The 26,479-nt window shown below is 36.2% G+C and overlaps 1 protein-coding gene across 3 annotated transcripts in view; it reads left to right on the top strand.

The window, feature by feature from the left end:
* The window catches only part of LOC150093361 (beta-galactoside alpha-2,6-sialyltransferase 2-like), a 134,541-nt gene that overhangs the window by 71,861 nt on the left and 36,201 nt on the right, over nt 1-26,479 (top strand). For all 3 annotated transcript variants that reach the window (XM_090413931.1, XM_090413933.1, XM_090413934.1), the window contains exon 4: nt 19,069-19,243. In XM_090413931.1, coding sequence (XP_090270057.1) covers nt 19,069-19,243 — 175 coding nt within the window. The remainder of the gene's footprint in view (nt 1-19,068; nt 19,244-26,479) is intronic.

Raw genomic sequence — 26,479 nt, 5'->3', positions numbered from 1 at the left:
ATAGTTTGGTTTAAATATATAAATGCAATTTTTACATTTATATATTTTTCATTTTCATATGTGATCGTACATCCTAGGTAATTAAATGAATTCACCTGTTCTAAGATCTTGTTATCTATTACTATTTTAGTTCTTGCTGGATCTTGTCCTTTAAAGGCCATAGTTTTTGATTTTTCTGTTGATATTATTATTCCATAATCTTTGGATATCTCATTTAGATCTAAAATAGCTTTCTGTAGTTTATCTTCAGAATTTGTAATTATTATTTGGTCGGTCGGCAAAGAGGAGAGTGTTTAAGTTTACTGTAGAAGAAAGTTTAATTCCTTGATGTAAATTTTTATTCCATTTTATTATTATTTCATTTAAGTAGATATTAAAAAGAGTTGCTGAGAGGGAACATCCCTGTCGGACATCCCTTGGTTTATCTCTCTCGTATATGATAGCTCGTGATTTAATCTTATTTGTATTTGATTATTTTCATATATACTTGTGATAGCTTTTAGGATATTATTTGGTATTTGTCTTTCTTTTAATATGTTGAATAATATGTTTCTTTTAACTTTGTCAAATGCTTTTTCAAAGTCAATAAATGCAATATATTGCATTTATATGTTGCATATGTTGCACTAATTTTATCAGTTTTAAAAGAGGTAGACCATGAGTAGACATATCGATACAAAATTAATAAAGGAAAAAACTTATGTACAAAGATTATGTACAAAGGCATCTTCAGTACATATTAAGCTCAAATTAAACAATAACTGACAATTCCAAAAAGCGCCACCTAAGTAGCTGGTGTAAGATAACTAAAAAGTGAATAAATTTCCTAAAAAAAAAAAAAAAAAATCAATACAATAAAAAGTTAGGAAAGATTAGGTGATTTGTAAAGTACTATCTCCCATAAAGGGGACAGACGTAAGGCGTCGGATCTGTTTAAGTTAGGAGAATGAAGCAGAGTTTCACATGTTTCTTTATAAAGGCGTTCCATGAGGAACTGACTTTTGTGAAGAACTCTTGTCTTTCTCCAATGAACTCTATGTCTAGTGAAGATAGCATGTTCTGCAAGTCCAGACTTTTCAGGTTTAAAGTATTCAATATAAGATTGGTGTTCTTCTAGCCGAATAGAGGCAGTTCTTCCCGTTTGTCCGAAATAAGATAATCCACAAGAGCACGGAATCTTTCTCACTTCTCCTAAGGACAAGCTTCCACATCTTAATCATCCAGGTGTCTCCCAGATTCCGTGCTCTTGTGGATTATCTTATTTTGGACAAACGGGAATATCTGCCTCTATTCGGCTAGAAGAACGCCAATCTTATATTGAATACTTTAAACCTGAAAAGTCTGGACTTGCAGAACATGCTACCTTCACTAGACATAGAGTTCATTGGAGAAAGAGAAGAGTTCTTCACAAAAGTCAGTTCCTCATGAACGCCTTTATAAAGAAACATGTGAAACTCTGCTTCATTCTCCTAACTTAAACAGATCCGACGGCTTACATCTGTCCCCTTTATGGGAGATAGTACTTTACAAATCAGCTAATCTTTCCTAACTTTTTATTGTATTAATTTTTTATTTTATTTATTTTATTTTTTTTAGGAACTTTATTGACCTTTTTAGTTATCTTACACCAGCTACTTAGGTGGCGCTTTTTGGAATTGTCAGTTATTGTTTAATTTGAGCTTAACATGTACTGAAGATGCCTGTGACACACAGGCAAAAATTATACTATTAAATAATCTTTGTACGTGAGTTTTTTCCGTTATTAATTTTATATCGAACTAATTTTATGAATCTTGCAACCCATAGAAACCTGTAATCTATCCACAATGGACATTCTGCAGATCCATCACTATCTTCACTCACTTCAAATGCTTGTTTTCCACTTCATTATCCCCATGAAATCAGGGCAGCTAAATCCGTCACAGTATCCAGATGAGGTATTATTAAAGCCTTATATAGTTTGAAAAGAACTTCCTTATCTTGATTTTTAGTCTGTTTTTCATCCAAGTAATCCTCACTATTTTGTTTGCTTTCGCTATATTCCCTTCTGTTCAAATCCCTGTCCAGTATTATTCATTTCCAGGTTCCTTGAACAGTGTCTTGATATGCTTTGGTGCTATTACCCACACCATAAATGACAAAGCTTAAAATCACACACTAACTCAAAACACTGAACACTACAGTTAAAACTATATTATAAAGAAAATCCAACATAAATTTTATAGTGCCACTAATTATAATACAATTATATCTTATCTTTTCCACAGCTATCTTGCAACAACCTATTTCATACATTGTGTAGTAAATATTACCATTTCTCTATCTAGGAAATCTCAAAAAAAAAATAGCCAGGATCTAAAGAAATAAAATCTCCATATGACTTTCAAAATATTATATTGAGCTAGCAACTCCTATCTGCTCCCATTTAGATAATCACTTCCAGCTATTTGCAAAGTTCATTGCATCTACACCTATAGGCTAGACTATTAATGGACAGATCAGAAAAACATCTACCTATGATACTACACCTGCTGCCACAACTATGGACAGTCAGGCCTGGCAGACCATACCATGGATCTCACCTACAGCATCAAATGGAGAGCTACTACTATGCTTCATTACAGCCAGTTTAAATATGGAAGAGACTTTCCTTGAATTTCTGATATAATGACCATGTGACAAACAAATATATAAATAAGCTGATATTCCAAATCTTATTAGTAACATAATGATTGACTCTCATTCAGCAATATTCCTGTTAATCTGTTATAATATATTCATAATGCATGTAACTCTGAATCTTTACAAATGTAAAGCAGTAATATTTTATAAACCATGCCCATAATCAAACCTCTTTGGAGTTTTTTTTTTAGAGCAGTCTTGTTTTATAAATGTCCTGCTGCAAGATTCCTAAAGCAATCTTATTGCTCTAAGAATATAGCACCTTAGGTCTAGGAATATATGCATTAGCTGGTCAAGTTGCAAACACCAAAGGAGGTCCAGCTGATGCAGTCTTATTTTTTATAGTAGCATTGGCATCTGTTCTCAGGTTTATGTTATGCAGAATTTGGAGCTAGGGTGCCCATAAGTTCTGCATGAGTTTATGGCCTTTGTTATTGGTTGGAATTTAATCTTGAAATATATGATTGAGACAGCTTCAGTTGTTACAGTAGTTATGTCAGTGCGCTGTTCAGTGAAACTGGAGAATACTCTTAGGACGACCTTTTCTATGTCTGCATACCTAGATTTTCTTCCTCTAGGAATTACCTTATTACTTACAGTAATCCTTCATCAGGAATAAGAGAATTGACTTTGTTCAGTTATATCTTCACTGGACTGAACCTTTCAGTAGTATTGTTTGTTTGTCATTGCTGACTCTCTTAAATCAGATGTCTGTAACTGAAATCAAATCTAAAGCTTAAAGAGGTAAATCTTGAATTTGGTGAAAGTGGCTTTTTTCCCTTATGGTTTTACTGGCATGATGTCAGGTGCTGCAACTTTTTTATGAGATTTTCAGCTTTTAATTTCATAGCCACTGCAGAAGAGAAAGTTAAAATCTTCAGAAAGCAATTGCAGTCAGCATTGTGTTATCACTCTTATTCCATTATTATTTATTTATTTTTTATTATTATTTGGGGGGGGTATTTATTTTGGGTTTTCTGCAATTCAGACTTTAATGTTGCCTTATTCTAATCAATAGAAATCAATATCTCCTTGATGGTATCTTCACCTTGAAGTGGTAAGAAGGTAGGCATGCACCAATTATAGAATAATAGAACTTCAAATTCTATACAAGTGATAGCTAAGCTACTGATAAGGCCACTCTAGCTGGACAGGTCAAGGGGTAGATGCCAGAAATATCTCTAACTCAAGGCTTCAAATGGAAATTGTTTAAATCTTTATCCAAATGTAAACAAACAAAGTTTATGGATGAAGTATCTTCACTAGTAGACTATAGCTCAACTGCCTCTACACATAGCCTACTTATGTAAAGATACGTCACATGCAAACTTTGTTTGCTTACACTTGAATAAAGGATTAAACAAAAATATAATTTCTTGTCAAGTATAATTTACTTTGTAATCAAGTGAAGAAAATCATTCTACAACTATTTTAATAATAAAGTGATACACCTTTATATTACCTGTATATTGAAAATATATGACTTCGGTATTAATTCATTGGTATCTTCCTGGATTTGGCTATCACTAATGAGACCAGAGTAAAGTAAAAGGTGATCTGGGTAGTTACCCTTTCCACTATGCATAGCAATATACAGGTATCCCTTGATTAACACGATTAATTAATCCCTCAATGTTACCGCATATATCAAAATTACGTTAATTAAATATAATAATCAATGGTAAAAATTACAGTTCATCCATGATCGATTACTGTATTAATAATTTGTTTTATATGGTACTCTTTTAGGAAAGATTAAAAAAAATAAATACAATGTAAATGTTTAATAAATGTCTGTACCTACATTAGTTACTGCAATTTTTTTATCAAAAAAAGTTATCAGGAGTCAATTGAGCAGTTTTAGTTTTTATGTGTTTTTTCTTAGCAGCATAAATTGTATGATAACAAGCAAAATGACTCTCTAGTCCTCGGCAAACAAGCATTCTTTGATTAATATCTGGATCCATATCCATTACTTGCTACTTAAGCGATTCTAAACTATGAAATATTCCATCCCGTTCTTTAATTGTTATCTCCTTTGGAACCTTATCTTCACATTCTGTTTGTTCATTGTCTTCATATGTGCATTGTTGTTCAATTTCAAGATCATTTTCACTGAAATCTTTTGAATTTGAATCCAATAATTCTTTAACATCTTCTGCATCATCACCAATTACAACGATTTCTTCAACCACATTGTTCACAGGATTTTGAAACCCACCTAAGTCATTAGTGCATTCTGGCAAAAGGCTTTTCCAAACAGCTCTCATGCAGTTAGAAGACGCTTGCTCCCACAAGTCATGAATGTTTTCAATTGCGTGTTTAATGTTAAATTTTTTCCAAAATTCTTGGAGCGTAATCGCATTTTCTCCCACTGTTGTTTCTACTGCCTTTGAGAATGTCTTTTTAAGAAAATATACTTTAAAAGTTGAAATGATGCCCATTGCAACTTTTCTCTTAATGATCTGTGTGAAAATGTGAAAGTTTTATTTTTTCTACCAAATACGACATCATTGCTACAACCCATGGATGAAAAAATAAAACTTTCACATTCTCACACAGATCATTAAGAGAATTTGGATGACCAGGTACATTATCTAAAAGCAAAAGAGCTTTGAAAGCTAAGTTATTTCTCCTGCAATAAGCTTCAACCATTTCTCTCAGCCAGGAAATACTCCTCGAAGCTTGCATGGTAAATTAAAGGCACATTAATTAAAACTCTTGCCGCATATATAAAGGAATTGGTGCAATTCATTTTGCTCCATTAATCAAATCCCGCATTAAGCAAAACTGCGTTAAGCAAGGGATCCTGTACTTGTCCTAAAGGAAGTGTGCTTTGCATTATGGGATACAATGCAATTGATGTGACATCAACAGCCTCTATATACAAGTAGTCTTTTCATGAAGATACTTCATGCACAAACTTTGTCTGCTTTCACTTTTTTTTTTTTCTATTTTTATCAAATTGTTTTTGTATTTTTTGTATTTGTTTTTTTACATAGTCCAGAAACCCCTCTCTAGAGACCAAACATGGAACTTTTTCAAGCCTCTAATAAGTGGAACAGTGATCTCACACTGGGTGATGAAATTCATCTCCCCTGAATGCAATCGTAAACATCCATGCCCATGGTGGGATTCGAACTACCGAAATTATTAGAGGAGCAGTTTTTTTGGAGAGCATATGCACTAACCACTCGGCTAATCAAGCCTGCCGGAATTAAATTAAAATATAATTTCTTGTTGAGTATAATTTTTCTCCATGTTTCTTCTCACCACTCTTGTAATAATGATCAGAACACTAAGGAACAGAGCCTATAACATCTCCAGTAACAGAGGAAAAAGAAATAAAAAACTTCATTCTCTTCTCCTTCTTGGATTTTTCAAACCTACCCAAGGTATCAACTAATGAACAAGACTTCAAAGATACAGTCATCCTTCCTTGTATCCACAATATTACATACAAAATTTCTATCATGATCTAAAAATGCCTTTCATCTCGCTATACAAGATCTCCATATACTTACAGCCTTGGAAATCTTCTCATCCCTTTCTTCTATCAAGAAACTGAGTGTCTACTATGGACATATAGTGGATATACCAGTAGGTGTTCTCTAGTTAGGCAACATTATTACACATGAAATTTATATAAAAAACTTACTTTATTCAGAAAAAATAACATTCTATTTGCATCAGTTTAATTCTTCATTTCCAAGATGTAAACGGTATGTAGATTTGGAAGAAGTGGATGTGGTTTACTATCTTTAACAATTTTTAGCTTGATCTCATATTCTAGGTGCTGTTTTCCATTGTCAAGAAAAATAAAAATAAATGTCAGTTTAAAGAAGAAAAAAAATACACAGTTATCAAACAGGAAACCACAAGGAATAACTGCACCTCACTTTTTGGCTGCAAGTTCTATTGAGTAGAACTGAACTACTTGTGCTATTGAAAGCCTGCACACTTTAATTCCTGTGCAAATGCATCAGTGTGTGTGCACGTGCTGCATAACCTCCACTCACTTTTGGCCATTAAAAATCCTGCCTCATTGTTGACTGTGTGTAGGGAGTCACGCTACTCTCTCAATATATAACTAGTCGGTGTGTGCTTCAACAGCAATGCTCGCTTTATCTGATTTACAATCACACTGTGAATGACTTGATATTTGCAACAGTTCATGACTCCTACCATAGAGATGATCTCTGTTTCTAACAATTATATTTTTTTTATTTCTGAGTGTACCTATATATTATTATATGCATAAGTGTTCGCTCCAGTTGGTGCAATGATCTTAACTCTTTCTTTCAGAATCCAAATAATCACTGACTCAAGACCAAAATACAAAATAAACACATTTAATATAACAAACACAATATATATGCACTTCAAAAAAAAAAATATTACATAACTAACTACAAATTAATTGGATCCAAGGCCTTTTAAAAATAAACTTACATTTAAGACTAGACGAAACACTTTGTTTTCACAATGAAAAAATGTTCATAGCCAGTTTCTTTCTCTGTCAAGGCCCTTTTCTGAAAATATATGACTCTATTCTTCATTTTCACAGGATCCTTTTTCATCACTCATGTAACACACATTAATTCGTCCGAACTTAATTAATGTCTCTTTTCTTCAGTAGAAATAATAGTCAGATCCGGCTTCCTTAATACAGATGAAACTTCCTAATCAGAGTTTTCTTGAACATTCCTTTAGAACGTAAATAGCAAATTCTTCTTTTATTCACTAAATGCTTATTGACAGTCTTAACTCTTCCAATTAAAAAAAAACTTACAGTTCTACGATTCCCTTTTCGGAATCTACTATAAATCTTTCAATTAGTGTTTGCTCCAATATTCCGTTTAAAATGCATATAGCAATATTTTCCTTTTATTTATCAATGCTTATTCCACTTTGAAACTTAATAGTTCCACGATTCCTTTTTCGGAATATACTATTAATTTTCCTCCGACTGTCACATAAAAAAAAACTCAAGTTCCTCTGAATCTAAATATCTCCCAGCCTGTGTTCTAAATTCCTTCCGAACGCTATCCTGTTTATTCTCCAGTTGCTTCGATACCGAACTTGTCAGCTGTCAATCACACATCAAACTTCTCGGCGAGAATGTGCACTCCATGAAACTGGTAAGCAAGAAGTTAGGTATAATTAATGGCTGACACGTTGTCTCCATTAGCGACAAGAGAATGTCTTCATAAAACACAACCTTTGATAATTTTAAATTACAATAAAATTCTTTTAAGTAATACAAATATCAAATCTGGTAAGTACATCAATTTTTTGACTTCTTTACATATCACTTTTGACAAAACAATTTCAATAACGGGCACATTGCAAGTGCCAACAATGCGTGTTATGAAACTAAAACTAATAAACATTTTAACATAAACAATTCGTAAAATTATTCAGAATTTTAATTATGATTATTTTTACAAGTGTATGCTTCCACAGCAATGCTCGCTTTATCTGATTTACAGTCACGCTGTGAATGATTTGATATTTGCAACAGTTCATGACTATTTATTTCAAATAAATAACTCCTCAAAAATTATTTAAAATTATTTCTTCAAAATAATTTCTTTATGAATTTTATTAGTGTATGGTGCACACCCATATCTATGCCCCTGGTGTCTACATGATTCACTGTTTGTGCAGTATTTGCTATATTGGTCAAAAGAGGATATTCTGGAGAAATCTGCATGTGAAGGCATTTAAAAAATGTCAAAACAAAATTGGTTTAGCTTTTCACTCAACCAATGATGACTATCCGGTACTTGGGCAAAAAAACAGAAATGCCTTATATTACTTATGACTCTGTTTAGTCAGGAAATATAAGGTCATTTCCAAGATGCTGGACACTCTTCCTCCTCCTTCTCAGCTCAGGAATTTAGCCCCAGTAGCCTTCATTGTTTCTTTGGATTATTTCTGTCCTCCAGTTGTGGATGTATTTGAAGTTTTTTGAGGTAGTCTTCAACTGTCCTGTCTTTTAATATGTTCAATCTATTTCTTCCTGCATTCGTATATTTTATCTAATACTAAGTCTGTTTTTAGTTCTTTATATATTTCTGCATTTTTTTGTTATTGTTCCAGAGAATATAGCTTGCTGTCCTTTCTAGACATTCCAGTGTCCATTTTTTTTTTCCTGCAGTTTTTCTGGTTCAAATTTCATTTCTGTACAGTAGAACAATTTCTTCAGAAATTTATAAATGCTTAATCTTGTAACAGTAATTACTAATTCGTTAGACCCAGAAAGAGGAGTATTACTTAAGATGACTTCCCAAAATTGGGAAAGTTTAAGACACTCATTCTTGTTGAAGTTCAGTCAATGGACATGGGCTACACAACTTTCTTTATATAGTCTTTCAAATAAAAAAAAAAAAAAAATTATGTGGAACTTTTGTTTTATTCCAATGAATTCTATGCCTAGTGGATAAGGCATGGATAGACAAACCAGACTTATCGGACTCATGGAGTAGAATCTAATGTTGATGTTCTACTGGACCACAGTTTCTTAACCAGGGGTGTGAGCTGGAAAATATTCCAGCATATATTGACTAATTATTTTATTATTATTATTATTCAGGCCTCCATGGAGTCAAAAGACTCATCGTGGGAGGTCCTTCCTAAGAAACGCAAAGTCTTGATAGACTTTGCGTTTTAGGAAGGACCTACCCTCGACAAGTCTATCAAGACTCATCGAGGGTAGGTCTCCCCTAAGAAACACAAAGTCTATCATACCACTCCTTTGACCATTCTCGCTCTCATCACTCCATCAGATTCTTGCTCACAGATTCGTGCTCACTGACTTCCAGGGATGGCCTCTTGTCATCACTCCTTCCCGCTGTTCAACCAAGTGAAAGAACTCCCCAGTGTCAACCCTGTAACCACCTCTCAACAGTTTCAAAAGTCTCAATCATATCACCTCTCCTTCTATCCACCAATCTCTGCAGTCCACATTCCCTCAGCTGATCCTCATAACTATCATTGTACAGTCCTGAGACCATCTTTGTTATCAGCCTTTGTACCCTTTCCACAGTTAATTTATCCCCTTCAAATCCTGGGGACCAAATCTGAGAACAATAGTCCAAGTGTGGTCTGATCAGGGTCTTATACAATGGAATGACAACTGTTTTATCTCTGCAGGTCAGCGTCCTTCTCATTATTGCAGCAATCCTTTGTGTTACCTTCAACACCTTTGCAATATGTCCCCTAAATTTCAAGTTTCTATCAATCATCAACCGCAGATCTCTTGTCTCCCCTACTTCCTCCAGTATAACTTGTCCCATCGATGTTTCCCAAACCTCAAGACCATACATTTTGCTGCATTAAACCAAAACCCCCATTCATTTGCCCATCTATCTAGCTTAGTCAAATCCTCATTTAAATCACATTTGCTTTTTCCACGAGAGGGAAAAAAAGTTATGCAGACTAAATTATATTTAAGATGTATAATCTTTCAACCCATACTGAATTATTCTATTTCACCAAGAACCATTAAATATAAGTTATACATATTTTTTATTTGTTACATTTTAAGAAATTAAAAACCACTATATTAAAAAAAATCCCCCGAATGTACTGCTGCTCACAAACGCATGCACCCAAGCCAAATGTATGAGTACTTGCTGTGCATACTTGCCATTGTCATGAGAAATGTCTTGTGTACAAATGTCAACAAAGTGGATCAAGTGACAAACAAGTGCTATTTTTTCTTGTTTTACTGTCAGTAATCAATAAGTAAAGAACAATTGATTAAATTTTTTCTCTCGCATTTTGAAAAGTTTGGTAAGAACTAAAATTAATTTTTGTTTACATGTTATTTTATAATTTTCTTAAGGAACCATGGCCAGATGCATAGTTAAATAATATGTAAATATTAATTTATTATTTGTAGTAATCCTTGCCATGTCAAAAAGACTCCAATGGAAAGACTTATATTGCTTACGGATTTACGTGTGCAACAGAGAACGATGGTACTCAAAGACCACAATGCATTTTATGTTGCAAAATATTTTCAAACTCCAATCTTAAACCGTGAAAGTTGTTAGAACATTTCAACAATCAGCATGGTGGTAAAGTTGCAGGATATACACTTAACATCTTGAAGTCTAAGAAGGTTCGATTCAATAGCAGTGGTACCATTTCAAAATTGACTCTGTGGTAGTTCAGAAGCCTTTGCTAGAAGCTTCTTATCAGGTGGCATGTCTGTGCATAAAGGAAAAAAATCCAAGTTTTAGGTGCACCACCCTAAACAAGTGAGCAGTATTCTAAATATGGGTGGATTTGGGATTTGTATATTGTCATACTCCTTCAGTCAGTGAATGACTGAAGGTTACTTATGATAGGTATTATATTAATAATGGGAGTGTCGATATCCCACAGTGAGCTGCAAGACTGCCCAGATCATAATAACTTACATTCATTGGCATGTATAAATGTCAGTCAATTTCACTAGCGAGTAAAAGAATGAGATATTTATAGCAATTGTTTTCTTCTTTTTCAAGTGTTTAGAAGGAGGTTGGCAACCATGTAACCGAACTTTTTTCTTTCTTTTGCTGCTCTGGAACATTTATGGTAATTCAGCCAGCCCAAGTCTTCAAACCACACATTCTCCTGGGTCCACCTCTCCCTCTTTTTCCATCCAGTTTTTCTTCTAATATTAATTTCTGAATGCCTTCTTGTTTAGTTAGATGTCCAAAATGTTTAAGTTTTTGTTCTTTAATTATTTTCATTAACATTCTTTTCATTTTAGCTTTCTTTAAAACATCTTAATTTTTCATTTTTTCTGTCCATGATATTTTCAACATTCTTTTGATAGTCCACATTTCGAAAGCTTCTAATTTTTTCTCTGCTTCTTTATTTAGAGTCCATGTTTCACTGTTGTAGAGAAGACTTAACCAGATATAGCATTTTATTCATCTTTTTCTTGCGTTTATGTTAATGTCTCTGGATGTTAGAACAGTTTTCATATCAATAAAGGCTTTTCTTGCTATCTCTACACATATCTCTGTAAACATTTGCCCCAAATATATAAAAAGACTGAACCTGTTCAATTTTCTTTTTGTTAACAGTTATGTTTAATTTCTTATTTATTGGTTCTTTTGATATAATCATATCAAAAGAACTTTGTTTTCTTTAGGTTAATAATTAATTCCATGTCTAAGCTTCTGTTGAAAATTTCTGTGACTAAGTTTTCAAGATTATCTTCAGATTCAGCTATAAGGACTGTGTCATCTGCATACCTGAAGTTGTTGAAGTTCCTACCCCTGACTTTTACACCCTTCAATTCTGAAATATCTTTAAAAACTTGCTGACTATATATATTATACAGTAAGGGTGATAAGACACATCCTTGTCTTACTCCTTTTTTGATTTCAAAGTTGTCAGAATATGCATTTTTATATCTTATTGAGGCCATTTGATTCCAGTATATATTTGTAATTATACTTAGATATTTTCCTTTTAACCCATTATTCTGTAGGATATGTATTAATTTCTTGTGATCTATCGAATCAAATGCTTTGGTGTAATCAATAAAACAAAGATATATTATTAGACACCTCCAAAAAGACTCATCGAAGGAGGGCACCTGCTCTACAACTCTGTCTCCACCAACTACGCCAATGCCATCTACCGCTGACCACCACCACCACCACTAGTATTTCCAAAGACAATCACAAACATTCATGCCCATGGAAGGATTCAAACCCACAGCCTTTTTGGCTGGAGAGTGGATACGTTAACCACTCGGCTAGCGAGTGATTGCATGAAGAATTTGCAATTCTTCATGCAAAATATATCCTACATGTTCTTTTGAAATGCCTATAGTCTCAGCAATTTCATACACTTTGACTTGCCGGTCATCCAATACCATATCGTGCACTCAATCAATGATTTCTGGTGTTGTTACTTTTTGGACGTCCTTCACATGGATCATCTCCAAGGCTTGTATGGCTGCATTTAAACTCAGCTGCCCATTTCTTAATTGTCGAAAACGAAGGAGAAGAGTGCCCATAAACTCTTATGAACTTCGAATGAATTTCTTTTGGTGCTAAACCTTCTTTTACAAAGGATTTTATAATCACATGATACTCAATTTTATCCATTTCAAGGGATACAGACAACACTTTTGCTTCAGACAGCTGTATAAAACAAACTGCAATTTCACATGGATGCTTATGACAGATGAACCAACTTAGAAAAAAAATCTTGCCGATATTGTTGCCATCTATAGTTGAGGCTGAGAGCTTTTCAGACCACCCTCGTATATTACGACATGAACTGTAATGTTCAGTTGTCATTCTATTTCCTTTTCGATTGTATTTATGCACTGGCAATGATCATAAAACGCAACCATAACTTCTGTTGTCAATAAATAATTTATTCTCAATGTAAGCAACTCCATTTCTTAATTTAGTTATATCTAATGACTATGCATTGATATTTCAATATATTAATAGAACAACAAAACATACCACCTCCATATATATATATACAGTAAAACCCCGTTTTTACCTTCCCGCAATTTATGTTTTCTTGCCATTTACGTTATTTTCCGTTGGTCCTGTCTTAAGGCCTGTTCTTATGATATATTGTTTTCCCACCATTAACAACTTGATGTGGATGTTATTTCCCGTGATTTGCAGTTTTTTCTCGGGTGGCAACAATGATTTTCGAATCAATTTCTTCTCATTCAAATCGATTTCTGCGGAAATCTGGGCATTTCTGTTCCTAGATGGCGTTGCTTTCGACTGTAGTTTCATTTCCGCCATCACGGTGACTTACACGCTTGCAGCAGTGATATAATGATGAGCAATACTGTGATTTTTCAGTCACAGTACGAATTGATACCATGAAGTTTTCATATCAGTAATTTTAAACTGTCAGGAGCTCGTGGCACCCGTAACGTGCTGTGATGTGATTTCACAGTGCTGTATTGAAATTGTGAACAAGGATGCTTTTCTGGTTATCGAGGCTTCTTTCCCATAATGTTTTCAAATTGAAAATTCCTTCTCTTGTACCTTTGTCTTTTTGAAAACCTATTGAATGTCTTCTTTTCTATTGACAAAGTGCCTTTTATTCTTTCTAGCATTAATCTCAGCAATAATTTTGTAACATGGCTTGTTAAACCTATTAGTCTATAGTCTATATTCTGAACATTCAAAAGTTCTTGGAATTTTGGGAATAGTGACAAAGATGGATTTCCTTAGATCATTAGGGATGTATCCTGTATCATAGATGTTATTAAAAATAACCTTTAGGTCATGAATTGTGTTTTCGTTTAATTTCTTTAACAATTCAATAAGGATCTGATCAGGGCCTGGTGTTTTACCTGTTTTCATTTGACTTAGAGCGTATTCTATTTCTTCATATGTAATTGGTTCACCATCCATACTTTGTATATCTGGTGCATGTGTGAGATCAGAGTCAGTTTTCTTCCATATTCTTTCCATCTTTTTAAGATATCTTGTGTCTCTAGTAGCTTTTTTCCATTTTGGTCTTTTATACAAAGATTATGGTTGAAATTTTTATTTTTCAGACTTGGATTGACTTATGCATTTCTTTACTATTGTGTTTGTTGTTCAGTTCCTCTATTTCTTTACAATTTTCATTTAGTCACTTGTCTTTAGCCTTCCTGCATTCATTTTTTATAATTTTACTGAGTATTCTATACTATTGTGTACTTTTCTTTTTTCATTTTTCATTCATAAGTTTTAGTATTGATTCTGTCATCCAGTGTTTTTTTCTTATTATATTTAATTTTTGGAATAATCTTGTTAGCTGTCATATATTGCACTTCTAAAATTGACCATCTGTTTTCAATTTCCTCTGTGTTGCAAAGTATATTGTCTTCTGTTTTATATCCCATATCAGGGCCACGCCAACCCGAGGGTGCACTGGGTGCACCGCACCCGGGCGGCAACATTGATAGGGCGGTTATGTTAAAGATACCAAGCAATTTTAAACCTGGTTTTACTCCATTTTTCCCAAGTAAGCAAGCAGACAAAATGTCAAGTTTGTGCCTGCAATTTATGCAAGACTAGCTGATCCTACAGGTAGTGCAAGACCAAGGCAACTCGTGGTAAAGGTGGAGCAAGCTCTGATCACTAATCTTAATATTTACCCTTAATGCCAAAACACATCTCCAAGAAGGGGATGTATGATGTTTTGTATTAAAGGCAAGGGGCCACTACCCAGACCGGTAACTTTCTACATTGATAGGGCGGTATTTTATGTATAATTTGGATTATACAATGCAGTACTAGGGGCAGCCGATAAAAGTTTGCACCCGGGCAGCAAATACCCTTGGCATGCCCCTGTCCCATATGATCTAATATCTTCCTAATTTCTGAGTTATACATCATTATGTTGTCAGGTATGTTCAGAGCTGTCAAGCCTTTCAGTATGATTGTTTTTAGAAATGTTTTTTAAGTTTAATTTTTAAAGTAAACACAACAGGGTTATGGTCTGAATCTATATCAGCACCTGGATATGTTTTAATGTTGGTTATATTATTTTTGTATCTATTATTTATTATTATGAAATCTATTTGGTTTCTTACAGAGTTATCTGGGTTTGTCCAAGTATATAGTCTGTGCTTTGGATGTTGAAAGAAAGTATTCATTATACGTAGGTTGTTTTGAATGCAGAATTGTATCAATTTCTTGCCTCTTTCATTTCTTTTGCCTAATCCAAATTTTCCAACAACTGGATTTTCTTCCCCTTCTCCAACCTTTGCATTCAAGTCACCCATCATTATGAGTGTCTCATTTGATTTTACATATTCCATAGATTTTTGTAAGTTATTATCATCTAAATCGTACTTGCGGGGTGCGAAATTTAAGGATGTAAGTGAGAGCATTAGAGTGCAAAAACAGAGGGTGAAAGAAATAACAATTGTGGCTGGTACGAATGAATTGAAAGGTGATAAATTTTTTATGAGAGAGGACTTGAAAGTATTGTTAAAGGTAGCGAAAGAAAAGAGTGACAGAGTTAGAATGGTGAGTCTGTTACCGCGGTATGACAGAGAGGAGTTTAGAAGGAGGGCCATAATCGCAAATGATATTATGCGCAGGTTATGCGGACGGTGTGGTGTGGAATTGGTGGACGTGTGGAATGAGTTTGATGGGCGAAAGGACTTATACAAGATGGATGGACTGCATTTGAATGGACTTGGTGTGCGGAGACTGGAAAAAGTGTTGCTGAATGAAGTGAAAATGGATGTGCAGAACCAGGGAAACTAGAACTACCAAGGAGGGGGGGAAGTGGATATCCAGACATCAGTGAGACAGTTGAGTGTAAAAATGTATATAATGTACCTGAGCCAGCAATAAGGACAAAAAATGGGAATGGGATATTTAGAATAACGCATCAAGATAGGGGTGGGACAAAGGGAACACTGCAATTCATGTATACTAATGCCAGGAGTATTAGGAACAAGAAGGAAGAATTTTTGGCCTTGATTGGCTCTTCCTGGCCACAGGTTATTGGCATTAGTGAAACATGGCTGACGGAAGATGATATAGTTAGTGGGATAGAATGTGTAGGTTATAGTATGTTTAGGAGGGACAGAGAGAATAAAATTGGGGGAGGGGTGTTGTTGATGATAGCTGATGAACTGCAGCCAAGGAGAATTGAAGTATTGCAGGATAGTGAAAGGAGCTCATTTGAGGCTATTTGGTGTGAGATTGATACTGGCAGAATAAAATATACAGTTGGGTGCTGCTATAGACCAGGTGATGGAATAGATGGTGGAGATGGTATGCATAAACAAATTGATGAAATGAGTGGAAGGAGGGTAATTATTATGGGGGATTTCAACTATGGTAACATTGATTGGAAGGAGGAGAGGACACATGTGAGGAAGGAAATGGATTTTATTCAATTATTAAGGGATAACTATCTGAAACAGCATGTAATTGAAAATACTAGGGGTGTGAGAGTGCTTGACCTGGTAATAGTATCTGAGAATTTGACTGTAATGAATATGACCATGTTGCCACCTATTGGTGAGAGTGATCATAAGGTCTTGACCTGGGAGGTGGCTAAAGGTGTGAAATTTGTGATTAAGACAGGGTATATGTGGAATTACCGTGCTGGCAAGTATGACAAGCTTAGGAGATTGCTTGGATCAGTGCCATGGCATGTACAACTGCAAGGGCTGGACGTCGATAGAGCATGGGAAGTGATCAAAGAGCATTTACAGGAGGTTATGACTGATTGTATACCTAAGGTCCGAATAGTGAAACAAGGAGGGGTTAAATGGATGAATAACACCATTAAGCTTGAGCTGCAAAAAAAAAAGAAACAACTATGGAGGGAATTTAAAGAAAGGGGTGACCTGCAGGCACACGAACAGTATAAAGTACAGGCTAGAAGGATAACGAGTGTGGTAAAAACAGCAAAAGCCGATTATGAAAGGAAACTAGCTATGCAAGCAAAAGAGAATCCCAAACAGTTCTTTCAATATGCTGCAAGCAAGAAAAAAACTGTACATGGCAAAATGATTTTAAGGAATGACGATGGTAAAGAGTTCACTGCACCAGTCGATATAGTGGAGTTACTGAGCGCGCACTTTGCAAAAGTATATCATCCAGGTGGTGACGTTGAAAAAATGAAGGAACCATTAGTTTATATGGGAATTGTGATGAATGAAGTGGAGGTGAATAGTCTATTGCAGAACCTTAATGTGAATACATCTGTGGGATTGGATGGTATACCGGCACGGGTCTTGCATGAAGCGGCTAATGAATTATCAGTGCCCTTGACCATGTTGTTTAATCTGAGTCTCAGGTCTGGCTTAGTCCCGAAAGCGTGGAAAGAGGGGAAAATAGTTCCACTGCATAAAGGAGGATCCAAGACTATGGTTGCAAATTACCGACCGATCAGCATATCAGGAGTCTTTGTCAAGGTCTTGGAGAAAGTAGTCAAGGGAAAAATACAGGAATGGATTGATGAAAATGAGATACTGTACAGAGGACAGCATGGCTTTGTGAAGGGTAGATCATGCCTCAGTAACTTGCTCAAGTTTTATAACAAGGTGACGGCCGAACTGGATAAGGGTAATGGGTTTACAGTGATACTGCTGGACCTGGCAAAGGCGTTTGACAGGATACCACATGGAATTCTAATCCGTAAACTACAACATATGGGAATGGATATAGGGTTGGTGAGATGGATAGGTGGGTGGTTGATGGAGAGATATCAAAGAGTAGTTTATTCAGGAGTAGAGTCCAAAAAACGGCCTGTGACTAGTGGTGTGCCACAGGGTTCTGTTCTTGGACCACTGCTGTTTACTCTGTTCATTAACGATATAGGGAATGGTCTAAGTGGGACAGTTCATTTGTTCGCTGATGATGCAAAGTTGGGTAGGGCGATAGTGAATGCAGAAGATGTCAAAGTCTTGCAAGATGACTTAGATCGATTGGAGTTCTGGACTAAAGAGAATGGATGTCAATTTAATGTGACAAAATGTAAGGTTATGCATTTCGGAGTGAAAAGATTAGCAGCAGTATACCACATTGGTGGAACTGTACTCCAAGAGATTGATGAGGCCAGGGACTTGGGAGTGTTGGTGGATAGGAGATGAAGTTTAGGGGGCACATTGCGAAAGTAGCTAAATCAGCTCATCAGCTCACTTGGTTGTTGAAAAATACCTTGACGAGCAGAGAAAAACAAGTTATTGTACCTCTGTACCGAGCCCTGATAAGACCTCATCTCGACTACTGTGCCCAGATTTGGTCACCTCGGTTCCTTCTTGATGGGGAGGAGGTTGAGAGGATCCAGAGGCGAGTGACTAAGATGATAGCAGGTCTATGGAATGAACCATATGAGAACAGGTTGAAGATTTGTGGGTTGCAGAAACTAGTTGATAGGCGAAAAAGGGGAGATATGATTGAGACATTCAAATTGCTAAAAGGATTCTATAGGATTAATTCAGATGATATTTTTGAGATCAGGACTGGTGGTGGGAGAACTAGGGGACACCCATGGAAGCTGGGCAAGAGCGTGGTTAGCAGGGGTGTTAGAGCTGGGTTCTTTACTTTTAGAGTGGTAAATGAGTGGAATAAGCTGCCAGAGTCTGTTGTGGGTGCTATGACAGTGAGCGAGTTCAAGGCAAGGTATGATAGATACTGTGAGAATGTTGAACAGCTGTGTGAACATGATGTTTAGGGCCTCCCTCGATGAGTCTAAGGACTCCTGGAGTAGCCCGTGGTAATAGTAATAATAATAATAATAATAATAATAATTATAAGAATTGTTTCAGTAAATGTTTATTAAATAATCAGTGAGGTTGCTTGCTGTTACTTCTACTCATCCATATTTGTTTTAAATGTATTCTAACTTTTCAATGCATTCTGACTTTTGCAGTGGTATAAAAAACCAGATTTTGACTTATTCTCTCCCTACTGGTTTCGAAGAGAAATGTTTCCAGAAGAGTCATTTTATATTTTGCATCCTGAAGTTGGATGGAATTCATGGGATTTTATTCAGAGGAACACCCCAATGGCTGTAGAGCAAAACCCTCCTTCTTCTGGGTTCCTAGGTAAATAATATTTTTTTCTAAGTGCATAACACTTTTCTAAAGAAATGATACTGCATTTTTATGTATTTAGAAAGTTGAAAAATTCATTGTAAATAACTGTAATGGATGAAAAATTGGGCTTTTATTTGTTTGTTAAAAATTAAAAAATACAAGCATTAAAAGTTACCAAGTAGTTTCACCACATTACTTGTGGCTTATTCAGGGTAAAAAATGTATAAATGTATGGTCAGCAAATACAAAATACAAGTTAACAAACAAAGCTTGAAAGAATGTTGTGATATAAATAAAAAACATGGAGACAGTGAAAGATGACATGAGTTATGTGATTTCTAGTGTTGTTTGGAGATGATTAGTTGAAAAGTTGGAACCTCTATATCAATTTTGCAGGAGGAATAATGCGGTGTTTGTGGATGTGTAGAGGAGATTAATGGCACCAAAAACAGCCTTACATAATGTTGTGGGCTTGCATTTGAATGGATATTGTAAAAATTCGATGTAGCTTCAAAATGACAAAGCATTTTCATCAATTTTTACAGAGGTCAAGCCCTGTAAGGATGTCATAAAAATAACCTGTATGTCTATGTATTGAACAAAAACAATACCTTGCCACCAGAAAATGTTATGTTAGCTCCTTATAAGGATATATTATTATTATTATTATTAAACAAGACCTCATGGAGTCAAAGACTCATCTAGGAGGTCCTTTTATCTTACACACACATCTCATCATACCGTGTCTTAAACACATTCAAACTACTTGCAGACACCACGCTCTCAGGCAAGGCATTCCAATCACTCACAACTCTGCACGAAAAAAACCTGCCTCTCACTCCCTTACTCACACCCTCCTTATACAGTTTCCAGGGATGACCTCTGGTTCTCCCCTGATCTCCCACTATTCTCTGTAGAACTTCTCCACCATTGATCCTATAACAACCCCTTACCAACTTGTAGGTCTCTATCATATCTTCCCTCTTCCTTCTCTCCACGAGACTCTGCAAATTACATCTTTTCAATCTTTACTCATACTCAACATTCCAGAGGTCAGAAACTACCTTAGTCAGTCGCCTTTGGACCCTTTCCAACATCTCTTCATCCTTCTGAAAACCCGGTGACCAAATCTGGGCACAATAGTCCAAGTGTGGCCTAATCAACGCCTTATACATTGGAACAAGTATCTCCCTACTTCTACATGTCAGTGTCCTCCGCATCATTCCCAGAAGTCTTTGTGTTGTCTTCACAATTTTGGCGATGTGTCCCCTAAATTTTAGATCCTTATCCACTATCACCCCCAGATCTCTTATTTCCTCTACTTCCAACAATATATTCTCACCAAGCATAAATTCTGCATCCCATCTTTGTTTTCCAAATTTTAAAACTTTACATTTTGCAACATTGAACTCACATCCCCATTTGCTTGCCCAATCACTCAATTTATTCAAGTCTTCTTGCAAGGCCACAACATCTTCACTACTCTTTATGGTTCGTCGCAACTTTGCATCATCTGCAAACAACTGAATATCTCCATCCAAATCTTCACCAATATCATTAATATATAAGTTAAATAGTAATGGCCCTAAAACAGACCCCTGAGGCACTCCACTAGTGACTTTCCTTTTCCTGGATATTGCACCCCCATACACAACTTGTTGATACCTATCAGATAGCCAGTCTCCAATCCAATGCACTAATCTAATATCCAACCCCATCTGCTCTAGTTTGACTGTCAACTTATCATGAGGTACTCTATCAAAAGCCTTTGCGAAATCCAAGTATATTACTGTGTATCCTTCTCCTCTGTCCAAGGAAGCAGTCACTTTATTGTAATAAGTAAGTAGATTACTAAAACATGACCTCCCTTTAGCAAATCCATGCTGTCCATCAAAGATTATACCATTGTTGTCAACCCAACTCTGGATCCTAGTTCTCACAAGCTTCTCCAACAACTTAACCACAACACCTGACACACAGATAGGCCTATAGTTTGATGCCTGAGTTCGATCACCTCCTTTATGAAGTGGCACAATCTTGCCCTCCTTCCACTCTTTAGGAACTTGACCAAGTGCAAGACTCGTATTAAAAAAATATGTCAAGGCAGGTGTCAACTCTCTGGCACACTCCTTCAGAATACGTGGTGATATATTATCAAGTCCCACAGCCTTATTTACATCTAGTTTACTCAACTCCCCAAACACCTCTTGCTCACTTACAGTCAGTCTCTCCTCCCCATCATCAACTGCTCTTAATCTCTCCATGAAGTCACATTCACAAGATTGAAAGATCTTTATGAATTGCTCATTAAGTATCTCCACAACACATTCTGCAACAGCTGTCTTTATACCATTTCCTCCAATCAATGTCATCCTTCCATAATCATTCTTTCTATTGCTGGCTACATATCGAAAGAACTCCCTAGGATTCTTTTTGGCTTCATTAGCTAACTGCTGTTCATACCTCTCTTTAGCTACTCTCACCAACCAAGTCACCCTCCTTGCCTGGTCTTTGTAGACCTCATGAAATTGGTTACTTCCACTTCTCTTATGCCGTCTCCACAATGCCTTTTTTTTCTGTATTGCATGCTTAATCTCTTTATTCATCCATCTCACACCTACCTTATTTAACCTTCTCACCCGTGGTATACATTTAGACATTGCATCTACTAAATAGTTTTTGAAAATCCCCCAAGCTGCATTGATCTCTTTTCCAGCTAACTCCTCATTCCATGCTACATCTGCAAGCTGTCTCCTGAGCTCTTCATAATCACCCCCCTTGTAGTTCCACATATACCCTTTTTTCACAGGGGTCCTTGCACTGCTGGCAACCACCCAGGTAATCACCTCATGGTCACTTTCACCAATTGGTGGATGATTTGACACCTCATTTATAATTACATCCTCCGATGAGATGACCAATTCCAAGTGTGCCCTCTGTTACATACTGTCTGAGGTAGTTATCCCTCAAAAACTCAAGAAACTCATTTTCTTTACTTCCAGTCGCTATCTCTTCAATCCAGTCTATGTTGCCATAATTAAAATCACCCATAATGATCACCCTTTTCTTATTTGCTTGGCTTATTTGACTATACATTTCACTATCACCACCATCCACATTACCAGGTCTATAACAACATCCCACCAAGTATTTGATTCTATTCACCTCTATCTCACACCATACTGCCTCAAAACCACTGGCCCTATTTCCCTCTTGCATCTCTACCTTGTATGGACATAACTCTTTCTCTATCATCAATAGCACTCCCCCTCCCTTTTTATCCCTTCTATCCTCACGAAACACATCATACCTTTCCATCTCTATTCCTGTCAGGATGTCGTCCTCATCTAACCATGTCTCACTTATTCCAACAATCTCTGGGTACACAGACACAATTAGTGCAACTATTTCATCCGCCTTGTTTCTTATGCTTCTAGCATTGGTATACAAACACAACAACTCATTTCTGGATCTACAGCTAGTTCCACTGATACCATTCACTCGATGTGCTCTCTCCATGCTGGACTGGGGCCATTTCTCTTTCTGCTTCTTCATTTTAGAACCCTTTGCAACAACATCTGTTTCCTCTTGATCCCTGGTCATCCCATTACTTTCCTGCCTATACATGCTCTCACCTCCTCTTGGAGCATCCACCTTTCTCACGCTGTGTATCCCTGTCCACCCTGGGCCTCCCCGTTTCCCTGCTCCTCTTGCACACCCATTCTCTCATTTTCTATACTCATACCACTCACCTCTCCATTCATTTCCACTTCTTCAATCTCTCCTGTCTTACTCTCCTGCTCTTCCACATCACTCCCCTCTCGATCTGATTCATTTTCTCTATTCACTTCTCTACCTTCCAGCAGCAGTCTCTCCAAGCGACTCACACCATAACCACTCAAATGCAGTCCATCGCTCCCATACAGCTCACTTCGTCCCTCAAACTCATTCCACACATTAACAAACTGTACACCCATCTCCTCACAAATTTCAGCCAGAATACCATTCATAATCCTTGCTCTCCGCCTCATTTCACCACAATCATACCTAGGCAACACACTGACCACCCGTCCTGTCACACTATTCTCTTTTATCTTTCCAAGCAGTCTCTTGACATTCATTTTGACATGCTCTTTGTTCTCTCTCAAATCATTTGTACCAATTAATACAATTAACTCTTTTGCTCGCTCCCGCCTCATATCCAATGCCTCAATCACTCTACTTATTTTACCGCCTGGAAAACATACCTTGTGCATTTTATCCTCTAGCACACCTTTAATAATGGAGTCGCCATACAACGCCACTCGCTCATCTTTCGTTAACTCTTTCATGCCATCATGATTTATTTTAATAGTTTTGACCTGAATTCTCTTAATTTCATTCCGCATCCATTTCATTTCTTGCCTCATCCAATCTAATTCACTTTCCGAACCTCACGACACATTCTCTCTATCATTAAATCTTTCTAACTTTCTAACTCTCGACCCCCTCTTCTCACATTCCCTCTCATTCATCCTTCTTTGTTTCCGTACTTTCGGTCCAACATACGTCCAACTTTCACTATCATTCTTCTCACTTTCACTCTCATTTATCTTTCTTTGTTTCCGTACTTTCGGACTAACATGCGTCCAACTTTCGCTATCATTCTTCTCACTTTTACTGTCATTCATCTTTCTTTGTTTCAGTACTTTCGGTCCAACATGCGTTGAACTTTCGCCATCATTTATTCTTTCGATTTTTTTTACTTGCGATTTCTGCATTACGCAAGTTCTACTTTCATTCGTTCTCTCAATTTCGTTTCTTTTCACCTCACTTTCGTCCCTTTTAACATCCGTTACGGTTGTCAAATCGCTCTTTTTCTTTTTTCCTGATTTTTTAACATTTTTTCGCTTCTCTTGCTCACCATCCATTTCTTTCAAACGTGCAATCACGACACAATCAGTACTAGCACTTTCTGTCATCAATTTCATATTCGCATTCATTAGTTCTTCGTTCAGGTCACACTTCGCACACACCCTTCTTCCATCTGCACTAAACATCCACAAATCATTTATGTAATCGAAGGAATACATATAACAGACCTCACACTTAACGAAACGACTGAAATCTACATTCAAATCATGGAATGACAATGCCGCCGCCATTTTTTTTTTTTTTTTCTCTCTGCCGGTTACTAGGTCTAATAATAACGATTTCGTAATTTAGTTTAGACAAGGAAAAAAAACCCACACTAATAATACCGGTAGCATACAACGTTTACAGCCACTCTTACTCAAACAATTACGCATATATACTTAATTATTCCTAGTAAAAACTTATCTGAATCAGGAGCTCTTAAAAACACGTCCGCAGTACTTGGCCCACTAGCGCCCCCTCCATATGTGAAAGTTGTTTGTGAATTCCACTTGTAAACACTCAAGGTCAGTGTCAGATGGACCAACAAACTTCAGATGCACTTCTGCTGCCTGAAACAAATAGGATTAAAGGAAGTGTAGTGGAAGATCAAAGAAAGGGTCAGTGTCAAGGAAAGAACAAGGGATCGCACTGAAATATTCGGGGTCCCATATCTTCATGCAGGGATCTGAAAGAAGGTGAATAAAAGGCGTTGGCTGGAAGATCGAGCATCAGTTATCCATAGGTCATTATTGATTATCCAGAAGTCATCATTGGTTACCCCTAGGTCGTCACCAGTACTCCAGCGGTTGTCCGTTGGATGTAAGCCATCAAGGATGTGGCTTCAGGAGAAGTCATGCCAGTGGTCTGAAAGAAAGATGACAGAAGCCAATCTGCCAGGCAAAGCATTGATCTGATGTCAAACCTTCGCTGGGAGCTATTGTCCAGAGAGAGGAATTTTCGAGCGGGAAAGAATTGCTCCATTAGTTTAACGTGCACGCAAGTACTCCTCAAGCCGAAAATCTTCGCCCGAGTAACAGGAGGACAGCGTTCCAACAGAAGCTGTCAGTAAATCTATCACTGGCGTGAAAAGGGGAGAAAACCTGATATGTAAGGAAAATGTCAGGACTCCAATCCGAAGCCAGGGAATGAGAATGCACAGTGGGTAGCAGCCCTAAAGTGAGTTTGATTTTTTTTTTTTTTTTTTTTTTTTTTTTTTTTTTTTTTTTTTTTGTGAATTATAGGAGAACTCTAATAGTGGACTTAAGATTAGGCTACTGAATTTGAACAGAGTTAATGGTTGGATTTAAATGTTTAATAAGTAATAGAAGATTATTTGAAGCCTTTGGCTCTTCATATATCTAATAATAGAAGATTATGTGTATAACAATTAGAGGGTAACAGTTTGTTAATAGTTTGCATTTGCCTAGAGTATTATCTTAGTATCTGAGGGATCAAACTTTTATATGTAATGATATTCTTATGTGTATAACAGAAGTAAACTTTTGTTAATGGTACTATTGCTTAGGATAGTAATTCGATATTGGGGAGAGTGGTTATTTATGTGACATGATTTTTATGAATTGAAAGGGCATTTTAACATAATTGTTTTATGTAAAGTTAAACTAAGCAAATTTTTCTTTAATGGAATAATAGTGTGAATTGTTTTATGGTAAATAAATGTGATGTGTTTAAATGTTAATAGAGTATTGCCTGATATTTAATTCTTTGATGCACTGTTCGGAAAAAAAAATTAGACCCTATTAGGCGGGAACCCAGGAGAAAGGATAGTAAAGGATAGATAGTAGACCATGACTGCAGATATTAATTAATCAGGGATAATTTGAATGTAATTGGAAAACTACTTGACGCACTTACCACTTCTTATTACTAGAAAACGGACGTCAGTGGTGCAGCTTATCAAATAAATTTTCTGGTGTTCAAGGAATAAGAAGGCAAGTGTGGAAGGCAGTATAGCTTAAAGCGATATTAAAGAGATAAATAGAGACATAAGGTATATAAAAGGAGATACCCCCCCCCCATTTACAGATATAACATGAGGTGTTTTGAGAAAGTGTTGTTACATGAGAGTTGTGAAGTGCAAAGTCCAGAACCATGAAAAATGACCTGGATAACAGTATAGGAAAGAAGGAAGGCAGGCAAAAGCAAATTATAAGATGATGCAAAAGAAAATCTCAAATAATTCTTTTATTATGTGCCAAGTAAAAAGAACAAACTAAATTTTATGTATTACCTATCCACAAAAGGTCATAAACATATAGCACATCACTATCATGAGTGGGCCAAGACTTTTTTTTTTTTTTTTTTTTACATTGTCCAGAAACCCTACTT

The sequence above is a fragment of the Typopeltis vanoorti genome, chromosome 24, assembly GCF_054136105.1.
Source record: "Typopeltis vanoorti isolate ZY-2024b chromosome 24, IOZ_Tvanoo_1.0, whole genome shotgun sequence".
Classification (NCBI taxonomy): Eukaryota; Metazoa; Arthropoda; class Arachnida; order Uropygi; family Thelyphonidae; genus Typopeltis; species Typopeltis vanoorti.
Note: the sequence above shows the minus strand (reverse complement) of the source record. Positions and strands in the feature narration are given on the sequence as shown.